The sequence below is a fragment of the Panthera leo genome, chromosome B3 (assembly GCF_018350215.1).
Source record: "Panthera leo isolate Ple1 chromosome B3, P.leo_Ple1_pat1.1, whole genome shotgun sequence".
NCBI lineage: Eukaryota > Metazoa > Chordata > Mammalia > Carnivora > Felidae > Panthera > Panthera leo.
Window position 1 is genome coordinate 72,708,599 of NC_056684.1, and position 15,273 is coordinate 72,723,871.

At 38.2% G+C, this 15,273-nt stretch overlaps 2 protein-coding genes across 2 annotated transcripts in view; one reads left to right on the forward strand and one right to left on the reverse strand.

Annotated features, from left to right (window-relative positions):
* LOC122222610 (M1-specific T cell receptor alpha chain-like) overlaps positions 1 to 15,273 on the forward strand; it is a 482,951-nt gene that overhangs the window by 229,511 nt on the left and 238,167 nt on the right. The gene's annotated exons all lie outside the window — the stretch shown is intronic.
* On the reverse strand, positions 9,146 to 9,598 carry LOC122222308 (60S ribosomal protein L27a-like). Its single transcript, XM_042942670.1, has one exon. It carries the CDS (start codon positions 9,596 to 9,598, stop codon positions 9,161 to 9,163), a length of 438 nt encoding a protein of 145 aa, XP_042798604.1. The 3' UTR covers positions 9,146 to 9,160.

Below are 15,273 nucleotides of genomic sequence, written 5' to 3' on the forward strand. Positions count from 1 at the left end.
GTCTCCCTCCCTCCTTCCCTCCCCCCCTTCTCTAATATAAAATAAAATTTAAATTAAAAAGAAAGTTTAAGAAAAATAAGAAAAACCTGAGAATTAGTCATAGCCAAGAGGAGCCTAAGGAGACATGAAAACTAAATGTAATGTGGTCTCTTAGCGGGATTCTGTAGTAGATAAAGGACATTAGGTAAAATCAAAGTAAATCTAGTAAAGTATGAACTTCAGTTAATAATGTATCAGTATTGTTTTATTAATTGTGGCAAATGTACCATTGTAAGATGTTAATAGTAAGGGAAACTGGGTGTGCAGTGTATGGAATCTATGTGTACTATTTTCATGACTTTTCTATAAATCTATAACTGTTCTAAAATTAAACTTATTATAAAAACTTACGGGGCGCCTGGGTGGCTCAGTCGGTTAAGCAGCCGACTTCGGCTCAGGTCATGATCTCACGGTCCGTGGGTTCGAGCCCCGCGTCGGGCTCTGTGCTGACAGCTCAGAGTCTGGAGCCTGTTTCAGATTCTGTGTCTCCCTCTCTCTGACCCTCCCCCGTTCATGCTCTGTCTCTCTCTGTCTCAAAAATAAATAAACGTTAAAAAAAAAAATTAAAAAAAAAAACTTACAAAACTATAGGTTTTATATGACCTGCACTTTGTGGAGGGAGAATTACAATTTTATGTATAGTCATATCATTATTTATACATCAAAAGGAGTCTTGAACTGTGCTGTGCAAACATAGCCAGAGGGTACAGTGGTTATGGGACACGTGGATTGTGACTAATCCAAATTAAGATGTACTGTGAGTGTCAAATATACACCAGCTTTCAAAGACTTCCATGAAGAAAAAAATATAAACATTCGCATTAATATTTATTTATTAACTAATGTTGAAATGATATTTGGGGTTTATCAGGTTAAATAACATATTTTTAAAATTAATTTTGTATATTTATTTATAGTTTCTTTTAATGTGACTCCTAAAAAATTTAAATTATTTATGTGGTTCAGATTGTATTTCTATTGATAGCAGTGGTCTAAAAGGATAGACATGAAATGTTAGCAATTGTTATTCCTGAGAGTGGAATCCAGGGTAACTTTTTAGCTTAGTTTTTTTTTCTTTTTTTTTTTTTGAGAGATCTTGAAGGAAGCAATTTATTACATAATAAAAGAGGGATACACAACCTTAGTACCATAAAATTAAGATGGAAGATAACAGTGTGGGCTTGCAGTAGGAGTCTGTGAACCATTTTCCAAAAAAGAATTGAACCAGGGGGCCTGGCTGGCTCAGTCGGTAGGGCATGCAACTCTTGATCTTGGGGTCATGAGTTAGGGCCCCACGTTGTGAGAGATTACTTAAAATAAAAAGAATTGAACCTGAATTTTAAGGATCAGTGGGATTTTACAAAATGGACAGGAGGTAAGTCATTCCCTGTGAAAAGTGAAGGCTTAGCATCATGAAAGTGCTTCTCTCTTGGGTAAGAAAGAGAGGCTAGTGAACTGAAATGAGTTCTAAAAAAACTCATGAGCTCCAAAGAAATGAGTTAGTGTTTGTTGGATGCATGGATGGATGGATGGATGGATGATTAGATAATAGGTGATAGATAGATAGATAGATAGATAGATAGATAGATAGATAGATAATATAGGTGGGTGGGTAGGTAGATAAATGAATAAAGAATAGACAGATAAATCCGCAAGTTTTGAGGCTGGGCTCAAATTTTACCGAGAATGTCTCCCAACACAGAAGCATGATGATAAGTTGTATTCTTTTTGCAGAGCAACCTGGCTATTTTTGTCCAGCTGAAAGAAAGGAATTGTGGGTATCCAAAATCGCATTGAATTAAGACATTTGAATGTGGTCAGAACTACAGGGATATGCCTAGGCTTAGGATGTAATCAGGGTAGTGTGGCCTTTTAACATTATGTGTCGGTGTGTTTTCTCACAAACACATGTGCAGAGACACACATAAAACTTTGGGTTTTTCTTTTCCTTTTTACTGTGTTATGTCAAGCTTTTGTTTTGAGTGAATTGTCACTTGCCAGTGTCCCATGTGTGGGAGCCCAAAACCCCATGTAGATGAGATACTTGGATCCATAATAATAATGGTAGCAAGTATTTACATAACTTGGATAAAGGATCCAATTCAGCTGGTTGGGGAAAAGAATATTTTTAAGGATATTCTTTTTTTTTTTTTTTTTTAAGTAGGCTCCACGCCCAACCTGGGGCTTGAACTCACAACCCTGAGATCAAGAGTCACATGCTTTCCCGAATGAGCCCGCCAGGTGCCCCTGGGGAAAAGGATATTCTTTTTTTGTTTTTTTTGTTTGTTTGTTTTTTGTTTTTTGTTTGTTTTTGTTTTTTTGGTTTTTTTTTTTTAATCTAATCTAGTAGATATTTTTTTGAAATTTCTGGGTATTTTTTTTTATTTTATTTTTTTAAATTTACATCCAAATTAGTTACCATATAGTGCAACAATGATTTCAGGAGTAGATTCCTTAATGCCCCTTACCCATTTAGCCCATCCCCCCTCCCACAACCCCTCCAGTAACTCTCTGTTCTCCATATTTAAGAGTCTCTTATGTTTTGTCCCCCTCCCTGTTTTTATATTATTTGTGCTTCCCTTCCCTTATGTTCACCTGTTTTGTCTCTTAAAGTCCTCATATGAGCGAAGTCATATGATATTTGTCTTTCCCTGACTAATTTCACTTAGCATAATACCCTCCCGTTGCATCCATATAGTTGCAAATGGCAAGATTTCATTCATTTGATTGCTGAGTAATACTCCATTGTATACATATACCACATCTTCTTTAGCCGTTTCTCCATCAATGGACATTTGGGTTCTTTCCATACTTTGGCTATTGTTGATAGTGCTGCTATAAACACGGGGGTGCATGTGTCCCTTTGAAACAGCACCGCTGTATCCTGTGGATAAATGCCTAGTAGTGCAATTGCTGGGTCATAGGGCAGTTCTATTTTTAGTTTTTTGAGGAACTTCCCCACTGTTTTCCAGAGTGGCTGCACCAGCTTGCATTCCCACCAGCAGTGCAAAAGAGATCTTCTGTCTCTACATCCTCACCAACATCTGTTGTTGTCTGAGTTGTTAATGTTAGCCATTCAGACAGGTGCAAGGTGGTTATCTCATTGTGGTTTTGAGTTGTATTTCCCTGATGATGAGTGCTGTTGAGCATTTTTTCATGTGTCAGTTGGCCATCTGGATGTCTTCTTTGGAGAAGCGTCTATTCGTGTCTTTTGCCCATTTCTTCACTGGATTATTTTTTTTTCAGGTGTTGAGTTTGATAAGTTCTTTATAGATTTTGGATACTAACCCTTTATCTGATATGTCGTTTGCAAATATCTTCTCCCATTCTGTCAGTTGCTTTTTAGCTTTGCTGATTGTTTCCTTCACTGTGCAGAAGCTTTTTATTTGATGAGGTCCCAGTGGTTCATTTTTGCTTTTGTTTCCTTTACCTCCAGAGACGTGTTGAGTAAGAAGTTGCTGCGGCCAAGATCAAAGAGGTTTTTGCCTGCTTTCTCCTCAAGGATTTTGATGGCTTCCTGTCTTACATTGAGGCCTTTCATCCATTTTGAGTTTATTTTTGTGTCTGGTGTAAGAAAATGGTCCAGGTTCATTCTTCTGCATGTCGCTGTCCAGTTTTCCCAGCACCAGTTGCTGAAGAGACTGTATGTATTCCACTGAATATTCTTTCCTACTTTGTCAAAGATTAGTTGGCCATATGTTTGTGGGTCCATTTCTTGTTTCTCTATTCTGTTCCATTGATCTGAGTGTCTGTTTTTGTGCCATAGCTTTCCTTTTTCTAATTTTTCTTCAATAAATGTGTGTTCCTTGTACAATTAAAAAAAGTAATAAAAATATAGACACAAAGAACTACTGCTATGAAATGTCATACTAAAAGATGGAGCATCAAGGAAAAATGTTAAGCCATAGAGTCCTTAATTAATTAATTATTCATCCACTCATTTGAATATACATATATTAAGTATCCCATGTGCAAGGCACAAGGACAGTTCCTGGGACTACAAATACACAAAAAATTATTTCCTACAAGGTCACAGTCCACATGGCCAAATAGTCTTGTAAATAAAATTTTAAAACACTGTAAGGTCAGTGATACTATGGGATTCCTGTTGTCAATTCTCCTCTATTTCCTGCTTTTAATGCTGCTTTTTTCCTGACTCCCACCTTAGTCTAATTCTTGTCCACACCTAGATTGCAGCTAATACATATATGCTAATGACTATGCCTCTAACCTTGATTTTGCACCAGACCTATGTATACAGCCCACAGCCTTTGGGTCAGGTGACCCTTGAGCAATATAAAATGTATAAACCTAAAACCCATAACCTTTCACCTCCCCTACTTCAAGATCTTCTGCCTCCACATTTCTTGTTTTAATTGGTGATACTGTCTTACCTTACAGCTCTGTGTAAAAGGCAAATTTAGGTATTTTACTTCACTTCTCACAGCTTTTTAGACTAAGCCTGGCACAAGCCCACATAAGATTCTCATTTAGCTGCCTCATCTCCTGACACATCTGTCACCAACGTAGACCTGGAATTACCAAAATACTGAATTCAGGAAATATCATGAGTTAATACATCTCTTGTCTCCATCCTTCCCTCTACCCTACTCTTTGTTTGGAGTTTCCAACCTCATCACTACCTCCTCCTCATTGTCCTCTGACTTCTTCTCTCTGAAGCCTTCCTTGATCTTCTAGGCAAGTTTAAAGTCTCTCTCATCTGGCTCCCTTCGAAATTTGTACTTATCTATGAGAACAGCACTTATCTCCTTGTATATTTTTATATTTATTGCCTTCTTCCTCTAGGATACTCAATTTCTTGACACCAGAGATTATGTCTCTTTCACATCGATATTCCCAACATTACACAGATCATAACAAATAGAAGACTCTCAAGTTTATTGAATATTTCCCATCGTCCTTCACCTTTCTTACTCTACTGGGGTCACTCTTACCCTTGAGTGCCCCAAGCAGGCTTCCACATCTGGGTTTTTCTTACTAGACTATTCTTGCTTCAAATAGTCTCCTTAATCCCATCATTCAGATCCCTGCTCAAATGCCACCCCATTAGAGACATCTTTACTCCAATATAGATAGTACCTACCTAACACATTCTCTCTTCCCCTTTACCCTGTCTCACATTTTTCATTGCAATCATCACTAGAAAATATATTATATGTTGTTGGAATATATTTTTACATGTATCTCCATCACAAGATAAGCATCAAAGCTTGGGACTTTGAATTATTCAACAAATGAACAAAGATCTGGTGCATCTATAAAAATATAAATGATGGTATTTATCACCTACATATGACACTGTCTCTCTTCCATTTCCCGTTCATTTGCTTTATTCTCATCAAGCCATATATCTAGGACAAAAGAAAGATTAAGACACAAATTTCCAAGAATTGTCAAGTATAATAAGACTGAGTAAGCAATAATATTATAAGATGAAAATGGGCAATGGTTCAGCTAACTTTTTTTTTAATTGTTTTTAACGTTTATTTATTTTTGAGAGACAGATCATGAGCTGGAGAGAGGCAGAGAGAGAGGGAGACACAGAATCTGAAGCAGGCTCCAGGCTTCAAGCTGTCAGCACAGAGCCAGATGCGGGGCTCGAACCCACAAACCGTGAGATTGTGACCTGAGCTGAAGTAGGCTGCTTAGCCACCCAGGCGACGACTGAGCCACCCAGGCGACACTGAACTCCTACTTTTATTCTGTTCACTGTCACTTTCAATCCAATCTGGTAGTGTTTCTGCTGAAATAATTGTCTCAAACACTTCCTGAGTCCACCATGGATTTCAATGAAGTTTACTCCTTTAGAAAAAAGCCACACCTACAGATCCTTTCCAGATAACCTGTACCTGTGGCCCCTGCTCAGATAGCTGAGGAACATTTCTCTTAAGCTTCCTGGAAGTACTATCATGTGGTTGGAAGTCACATCCAAACCGCTTGAAAGAGCTCCTTGTGCGACTGAATACTCCCATCCCTCAATCCTTCTGAAGTTTTGATCAAAGATTATATAGTCACACTGTCACATTTTTTCTTTGTGCCACACTATCTTAATTTTTGCATCTTTTTCTGTTAGAATAAATTGAGAATTTACAGATTCATCCAGTCCTGGTTCCTTCTTGTTTCACAATTCTTTCCTCCATTTATCTCTCTTCTCTTCATTTCATTAAAAGCAGCAAGAAGAAACCAGGTGAAACCTTCTTACGTTGCTTTGAAATCTCCCCAGCTCTACAACAGAGTTCAGCTTTCTGCATAACTATAGGAGGTAATTTCAAAATTTTTCTGCAACTCTTGAACTGGATTCCCCCCCTCCAGTTCCCAATAACATAGTCTTTACTTCCTTCTAAGACTTCATTAGCAGTATCCTTAAAGTCCAGATTTCTGTTAGCCCTTAATATAGGGCAGATAGAGCTGGATCTAGAAACACATTGCCAGATTTCCCTCCCTGATGCACACCAGGAAGTTAGGACCATGCAGAAAGTCACTTCATAACTTGAAGTCTGTCCCTCAGGCACAGGCCTGAGAGGTATTTCAAGGTGTTTCTCTCCTCCCTCCATCTATCCACAACCTTCTACATCCATGAAGTTTCTACATCCAGAAACAGAAACTCCCAGAAACAACTTAGAGAATGAGGACAGAGAAGAAGGTACGAAAGTAGGATAGCTATAATTTATGTTTATTTGTTTGCCAAATATAAAATGCTCTTATGTCTTTTTTTCAGATCTTTAAAATAAGGAAGTTTGCCTGGGGAACCTCAAAAGGCCCTTTAATTCTAATTTTTGTGATTTTATGATTTGAAAAGATAAAACTTAAATTAGTGCTGGTGTTGAAGTAGAACTATCAAAAATGCTAGTCTTGGCACTGAAACCAAGCCCTTGATCCAGTTTCAGTTGAGAGCTCAGTGATGTTGGCCCCTACTAATATTCCAGCCACCCAGAACCCAGGGAAAGCTGAGTGAAAAGTAAGGTCTAAGAATTAGGAGGCCAACTTGGGTAATCAGCAGTCAACTTATATATGAAAATGAGCACCTTCGTGGGCACGTCACAAATACACACCAAAAATCTGTCACGCTCAAACTCCAAGTCCCAGGGGGAGATTTGCTAAAACGGATTAACCTCCCAGACTGGTAAACATACAGGTAAACCTACAGGTAAAATATCTCCTTTTTCCATCCCCCTGACATCTTTTATTTACCCTACTGCTTTCTATGAGTGATTCTGCTTCTGGGTATGTTTAGATTTATTTCAGAGCAGTTGCTTTCATTTCCATCTTAATGTTTCACTCAAAGTTAAACCTTAATGTGGTGATACTGGAATGTGTCCCCACATCTCCAGTGGTCTAGGTGCTCAGGACTGAGCCTCTTTGTTACAACTCCTCAATTTCTTCTAATGTGCAGCCAGCCTGGAGATCCAAGACCTAGAATACTTTAAGGCGGCTGCTCCTCTGTCTGGCCTCCAGGGGGCAATCGTGCCACTAACACAACTCTCAGAACAATGAGAAGATGCTGACACTCTCTGGGGGTGGGTGAGAGGCCTGAACTCAGGACAAAAAAGGAATAAGGATGAAAATTAGAAGCCTGAATAATATTGAGGTAATTGAGGCCGAATCTCTTTAAAATTCTCCGAAACCTTAGGAAACTCTGTGAGCAACTGTCCTTCTCCTGCAAGCACAATTTTCCCAGAGCCTGTCTTCTACCCAATCCCAGGCTTGTAAACCTCTCCATTGGGAGAAGCTCCCCATTTCATTATCATGCCTTTGGGCAAGATGCACTTTATAACAATGGTTATAAAGATTCATCCTTTATAACAAACCCCTGTCAGAAGAATAACTTGGTCAGGAGAACTTGTTACTTATCTTGAGCAGGTCACCCTAAGCTTTACGTGTACCCGTTGGTACTCATGTCATCTTTGACTCTTCTGGAATGACAATTTCAGCAGCCAGGATCTCAGAGTTTTCTGAAATAGTTCTCAGAAACAACCTGGATAAAGGCCATGGATCTTCCGTGGTTTGTATGTTAAGATACATCAGGGTAATGGCGAGTTGTGGGGTTGGGAGGGCGCAGGTACATGATTAGTTCAAGGAGCTCAGGAACTGTCAAAATAAACATCTAGCTGCCTAGCTATCTGGCTAAGAATCCTAATGGACTCTGGGATAATGATCATTTATGAACAAAGTTATTTAATATCCTTAAAAAATAAAACATTTTTACAAAGAAACTCAAGAAAAATTATACCAATTTTTAAAAATCCAATGGATATGAACAAATAATTTCCAAATTAAAAAAAAACAAAAAAACAAGCACAGGGGCGCCTGGGTGGCTCAGTCGGTTGAACGTCTAACCTCAGTTCCGGTCATGATATGGGTTCGAGCCCCATGTCAGGTTCTGTGCTGACAGCTTGCTCAGAGCCTGGAGACTGCTTCAGATTCTCTGTCTCCTTCTCCCTCTACCCCTCCCCAGCTCACACTCTGTCTCACTCTATCTCTCAAAAATAAATAAATGTAAAAAATTAAACAATTTAAAAAAAACAAGCACAAATACGAAAAGAGTCCAATGTCATGGTGAACAAATGCATTATAAAACAATAAGCAAATATTTTTTTCTCTACAAATTGTTAAGTACTTTGTTTTAAATCATTAGATGCTGATGTCATGAAACGAAACTCTTAGAAAATGCTATAAAAATGTCAATTTGTACAGTCATTGGAAGGGTAATTTATTAATATGTATAAAATTATTTCACCCAACAATTCTATATTAGGAAATTTTTTTTTATATTCTCCCATTCATTGTATTTTCAGAGTATACAATGCAAAACAGGCCTTTCAACTCTAAGATACACAAATATGCTATCGAAAAATATTCTCACTTTATAAATGTTCAAGGTAGGGCCAAGTCCTTTAAGTACTGGTGCTCTCTCTTGCACATTTTCTGAGGGGAGTTGGCAAAAGGAGCTCGGGCCCTCATACCCTTACTCCTGGATCTGTTAGGTGACTTTCCAATGTACAGATAGAGAGGTAGGGGTGCTAAAGAACTTACACCCAGACCAGAAAAGAAAAGCAGTTGTTAGTATTTAATGAACCTCTCTCCATGTGGCTTCAGGCTACTAAGACACAGTCTCCCTCACACCCTTAATCTTTTCCTCAGCTCTTTTACTGAAGAGTTTGGCCTTCACAATGACAGGCTGTTTGGGGAGCTTTCCCTTTCCCAATACTTTGTAGTAGCCCGATCGCACCACATCAATGATAGGAGCAGCTCCAGTCTTGTTTTTGGCAGCATTTACCCATGTCTCCTTACTGACCAAGGTCCACAGTTTATCAAGGCTAACAGTTGGGCAGAAGCTCTGGTTCCTTTTTAAGTGGTAATGCCTCATACCAACTTTTCCAAAGTAACCTGGATGATATTTGTCAAAGTTGATCCTGTGGTGATGCATACCACCAGCATTACCCAGGCCTCCTGGGTGCTTCCGGTGCTTGCCGATGCAGCCGTGGCCATGGCTCACGTGGCCCCGAAGTTTCCGGGTCTTCCTCAGTCTGGATGGCATGTCAGTGGCCCAGAAGAAAGCTCTATATTAGGAAATTTATCCTTAATAAATAATCAGAAAAAGGGATGCATGGGTGGCTCATTTGGTTAATCACTAGACTTCAGCTCAGGTCATGATCTCACTGTTCGTGGGTTCAAGCCCCATGTTGAGCTCTATGCTCAGAGCCTGGAGTTGTTTCACATTTTCTGTCTCTCTCTCTCTCTCCACCCCTCCCCAATTCATGCTGTCTGTTTCTCTCTCAAAATAAATAAACATTAAAAAATAGAAAGAAAGAAAGAAAGAAAGAAAGAAAGAAAGAAAGAAAGAAAGAAAGAAAGAGTGAGAAATAGAGGTGCCTGGATGGCTCAGTCAGTTCAGTGTCAGACTTAGGTTCAGGTCATGATCTCATGGTGTGTAGGTTCGAGCCCCACATCGGACTCTATGCTGACAGCTCAGGGCCTGGTGCCTGCTTTGGATCTGTCTCCTTCTCTCTCTGCCTCTTCCCCACTTTCACTCTGTCTCTGTCTCTCAAAAATAAATAAATGTTAAAAATAATGTTTAAAATAAGAAATAATCAGTAATATTTACCACAAAAAAGCAAATCTCAATAAGTATTCAAGAATCAATATCATATAGTGATATCATGTGTTTTTATTACAATTAATAAAGTTAGATACTATTCATAAAAAAGCCAACTTTAAATAAAAAGAAATGCACTCATAAATAATTTATGAACAAGGAGCACCTGAGCGGGTCAGTCAGCGAAATGTCTGACTCTGGATTTCATCAGGTCATAATCTCAGGTCACAATTTTGGCTTAGGTTCATGAGTTCAAGCCCTGCATCAGGTTCTGCACTGACAGCAAGGAGTCTTCTTGGGATTCTCTCTCTCCCTCTCTCTCTACTTCTCCCCTGCTTTCTCTCTCTCACTCAAAATAAATTCATAAACTTAAAAAAATAAAATTATTTATGAACCAAAAAAGAAATTATAACAGAATTGTTAAAATATTTCCAACTGAACAATCATAAAAGGTATAAATTTTAAAACTTGAGCAATGAACCTAAGCAGCACATAGAGAACTTTTTATACCTTACAAATATGTAAATTAAAAGACTGAACATAATGAGCTAAACATTCAACCAGAAAGTTTTAAAAGAGAGTAAGAGTAAACAAAAGTAGGAGGACAAAAATAGTCATAATCAGTGCTAAAATTAAGGTAATAAAGACAAAGAAACAAAGGAAAGAATCCATTTAAAATGGTTCTTTGGAGGGAGCCAAGATGGCGGAACAGCATGGAAGTTTTTTGTGTGTCTTGCGTCCAAGAAATACAGCCAGACCAACACTAAACAATCCTGCACACCTAGAAAACTGATCTGAGGATTAACACAACAATTTGCACAACCCGAACCACAGAATTCAGCAGGTACACAGTGTGGAGAGGTGAACTTGGGGAGCAAGAGGCCATGGTGGGCAGGGAGGTACTTTTGCAGGTGGAGAGAGGACGGAGACAGGGCAGGACGGGGAGGGGAGAACATGGGAAAAGCACCCCTCCCTCCCAAAAAGCAGCTGGAGAGAAAATGGAAAACAGCTGCAGGGACTAAACTAAAAAGGGAGAAAGGAGAAAGAGAGGGTTTAAATTCCATTAAGACTGTAAACAAGGGGAGCACAAAGTCTGCAACTCTTCAGCTTGATACCTGGCAGTGCTCTGGTGGGAAGGGCGAATCCCCAGGAGCAGAGTGGGGTCTGGGAGGTTCTTGGGCCACACAGGGAAAAGCAGTTCCACTGCTGGAAGGACATTTGGTAGAGACTGTTGAAGCCACCTGGTCCCAGCAGACCCAGAGAACGGCCACATTCGCTGGTGCTGGAACAAGGTCGTTAAGGGTGAAGCCTGGTGCCAGATGTGTGTTGTGATTTTCCATAATCCCTGAAAAGCTGCTGCTACACTATCTCACGAACTTTTTCTGGGGTGGGCTGACACCTGGCCACAGCCTCCAGGCATCAGCAGCAGCAGGGTCCAGCAAGCATTCCTGGGTGCAGCTGACATTCGGCCATTGTTCATTCGGCCACTGCTTGCAGAGGGGCACAATAGGTCAAAGCCTCAGTTCCTTCAGAGGTAAAGGGCCGGAAAACACAGCTGCAACTGAGACAAAACTCAGGAGAGAGGTACTGCCTGGGGCTTGGTCACAGACAGTGAAAAAGCAGGGAGTGGATGAAAGCTGAAGACAGAGGACAGGTGCGTGATTGCTGATCGGGGAGAACAGAGTTCCAATACTAGAACTGGGTAGCTGGGTGACACCATTTTCACCACTCCCGCGCATGCGCATACGCACCTATGGGCGCCACAGCACTCCAACCCAGTAGGCTAGCAGTGTCATCTAGTGGAGAATGGAGCCATTACACTGATACCCGCCCAACTGGGCCAACCTCGCTCTTCAAGAACACAAGTCTTACTGCCTGCTTAGTTTATGGACTATGAAGCGCTTCATAGTCTGACTTCTAGGGGAAAACAAAGTAATTTCAGGCCTATTTCAATCTGTTAGTAGGTCCAACATCAATTCAATTTTTTTTCTTTTTTTTTTCTCTTTTCCACTTTTTTCTTGAATATGGGAAGAGAAAAAATTCATTTTTTTGTTCAATTTTTATTAAAAATACTTTTATTTAATTTTTTACTATACTTTTTACTTTTATGTAAGTTTTTTCAAATTCCATTTCACTGCCATCATTTTATTTTAGTCTACATCAGTATATTCACTTTTTCAAATTTTCAAACGATTTCCTTTTTTTCTTTTTCTTTTTTCTTTTTCATTTCTTTTCTTTTTCTTGAATGGAGAAAGAGAAAACTTCATTTTTACTTTCAATTTCTGTTAAAAATATTTTTCTTTAATTTATTTGACTACATTTTTCACTTTTATGTAAACTTTTTCAAATTCTATTTTACTTCCATCATTTTATTTTAGTCTATGTCAGTGTATTCACTTTTTTCAAATTTTCAAACGATTTTCTTCTTTTTCTCTTTTTTCTTTTTTCTTTTCTTTTTCTTGAATACAGAAAGAGAAAAATTAATTTTTTATTTTTATTTAATATTACAAATATTTTTTTAATTTTTTCTACTATATTCTTTACTTGTGTGTAATTTTTTTCAAATTCTATTTTACTCCCATCATCTCATTTTAGCCTACTTCAGTGTATTCATTTTTTCATATTCTCAAACTATTTTCTTTTTTTTTCTTTCTACCTTTTTTTCTCTAATCTGTCAAACCACTTTCAACACCCAGACCAAAACACACCTAGTATCTAGCATCATTTATTCGATTTGTGTGTGTGTGTGTGTGTGTGTGTGTTTAATTTTTAAATTTTAATATTTTTTAATTTTAATGTTTTTAATTTTAATTTTTCTACCTCATTAATTCATTGTCTCCCTTCAAAATGACAAAACGAAGGAATTCACCCCAAAAAAAAGAACACAAAGAAAAGACAGCCAGGTATTTAACCAACACAGATCCTAATCCCTTTTTGCAGAGATAAAAGAAGTAAAAAATAGCCAGAATGAAATTAAAAATGCTATAACTGAACTGCAATCATGGATGGATGCAGCGGTGCAAGGATGGACAAGGTAGAACATAAAATCGGTGATATAGAAGACAAACTTATAGAGAATAATGAAGCAGAAAAAAAGAGGCAGATGAAGACAAAAGAGCACGATTTAAGAATTAGAGAAATCAGTGACTCATTAAAAAGGAACAACATCAGAATCATAGGGGTCCCAGAAGAGGAAGAGAGAGAAATAGCGGTAGAAGTCTTATGTGAGGAAATCATAGCAGAAAACTTTCCTAACCTGGGGAAAGACACAGACATAAAAATCCAGGAAGCACAGAGGACCCCCATTAGATTGAACAAAAAGTGACCATCAACAAGGCATATCATAGTCAAATTCACAAAATACTCAGGTAAGGAGAGAATCATGAGAGCAACAAGGGAAAAAAAAGTCCTTAACCTACAAGGGAAGACAGATCAGGATTACAGCAGACCTATCCACAGAAACTTGGCAGCCAGAAAGAGGTGGCAGGATATATATAATGTGCTGAATCAGAAAAATATGCAGCCAAGAATTCTTTATCCGGCAAAGCTGCCATTCAAAATAGAAACAGAGATAAAAAGTTTCCCAGACAAACAAAAATTAAAGGAGTTTGTGACCACTAAACCAGCGCTACAAGAAATTTTGAGGGGGACTCTCTGAGGGGAAAAAAGATGAAAAAATAAATAAATAAATACCAAAAGCAACAAAGATTAGAAAGGACCAGAGAACACCACCAGAAACTCCAACTCTACAAGCAACATAATGGCAATGAATTTATATCTTTCAGTACTCACTCTAAAACTCAATGGACTCAATGCTCCAATCAAAAGACATAGGGTAACAGAATGGATAAGAAAACAAGATCCATCTATATGCTGTTTACAAGGGACCCACTTTAGACCTAAAGACACCTTCAGGCTGAAAATAAGGGGATGGAGAACCATCTATCATGCTAAGTATATAAATATCATGCCAAATATATGAATCAAATAATCACAAACATAAAGAAACTCATTGATAGTAATACCATAATAGTAGGAGTCTTCAACACCCCACTCACAGCAATGGACAGATCATCCAATCAAAAAATCAACAAGGAAACAATGGCTCTGAATGACACACTGGACCAGATGGACTTAACAGATATATTCAGAACATTTCATCCTGAAGCAGCAGAATATACATTCTTCTCCATGCACATGGAACGTTCTCCAGAATAGACCACATACTGGGACACAAATCAGCCCTCAACAAGTACAAAAAGGTTGAGATTATGCCATGCATATTTTCAGACCACAGTGCTATGAAACTCGAAATCAACCACAAGAAAAAATTTGGAAAGGTAACAAATACTTGGAGACTGAAGAACATCCTACTAAAGAATGAATGGGCTAACCAGAAGTTAAAGAGGAAATTAAAAAGTATATGGAATTCAACCCAAAACCTCTGGGACACAGCAAAGGCTGTCATAAAAGGAAAGTATATAGCAATCCAGGCCTTCCTAAAGAAGGAAGAAAGATCTCAGATACACAACCTAACCTTACCTTAAAGAGCTGGAAAAAGAACAGCAAGTGAAACCCCAAATCAGCAGAAGACAGGAAATAATAAAAATTAGAGTATAAATTAATGCTATCAAAACCAAAAAAAAAAAAAAAAAAAAAAAAAAAAACAGTAGAACAGATCAATGAAACCAGAAGCTGGTTCTTTGTAAGAATTAATAAAATTGATAAACCACTAGCCAGTTGGATCAAAAAGGAAAAGGAAAGGACCCAAATAAATAAAATCAAGAATGAAAGAGGAGAGATCACAACCAACACAACAGAAATAAAAACAATAATAAGAGAATATTATGAGCAATTATATGTCAATAAAATGGTCAATCTGGAAGAAATGCACAAATTCCTAGAAACATATACACTATCAAAACTGAAACAGGAAGAAACAGAAAACTTGAACAGACCCATAACCAGTAAGGAAATCGAATTAGTAACCAAAATCTCCAAAAAAACAAGAGTCCAGGGCCAGATGGCTTTCCAGGGGAATTCTACCAAACATTTAAGGAAGAGTTAACACCTATTCTCTTGAAGCTGTTCCAAAAAATAGAAATGGAAGGAAAACT

Coding starts and splice junctions, on each gene's coding strand:
- LOC122222308 (XM_042942670.1), bottom strand. CDS start 9,598: ATGCCATCCAGACTGAGGAAGACCCGGAAACTTCGGGGCCACGTGAGC.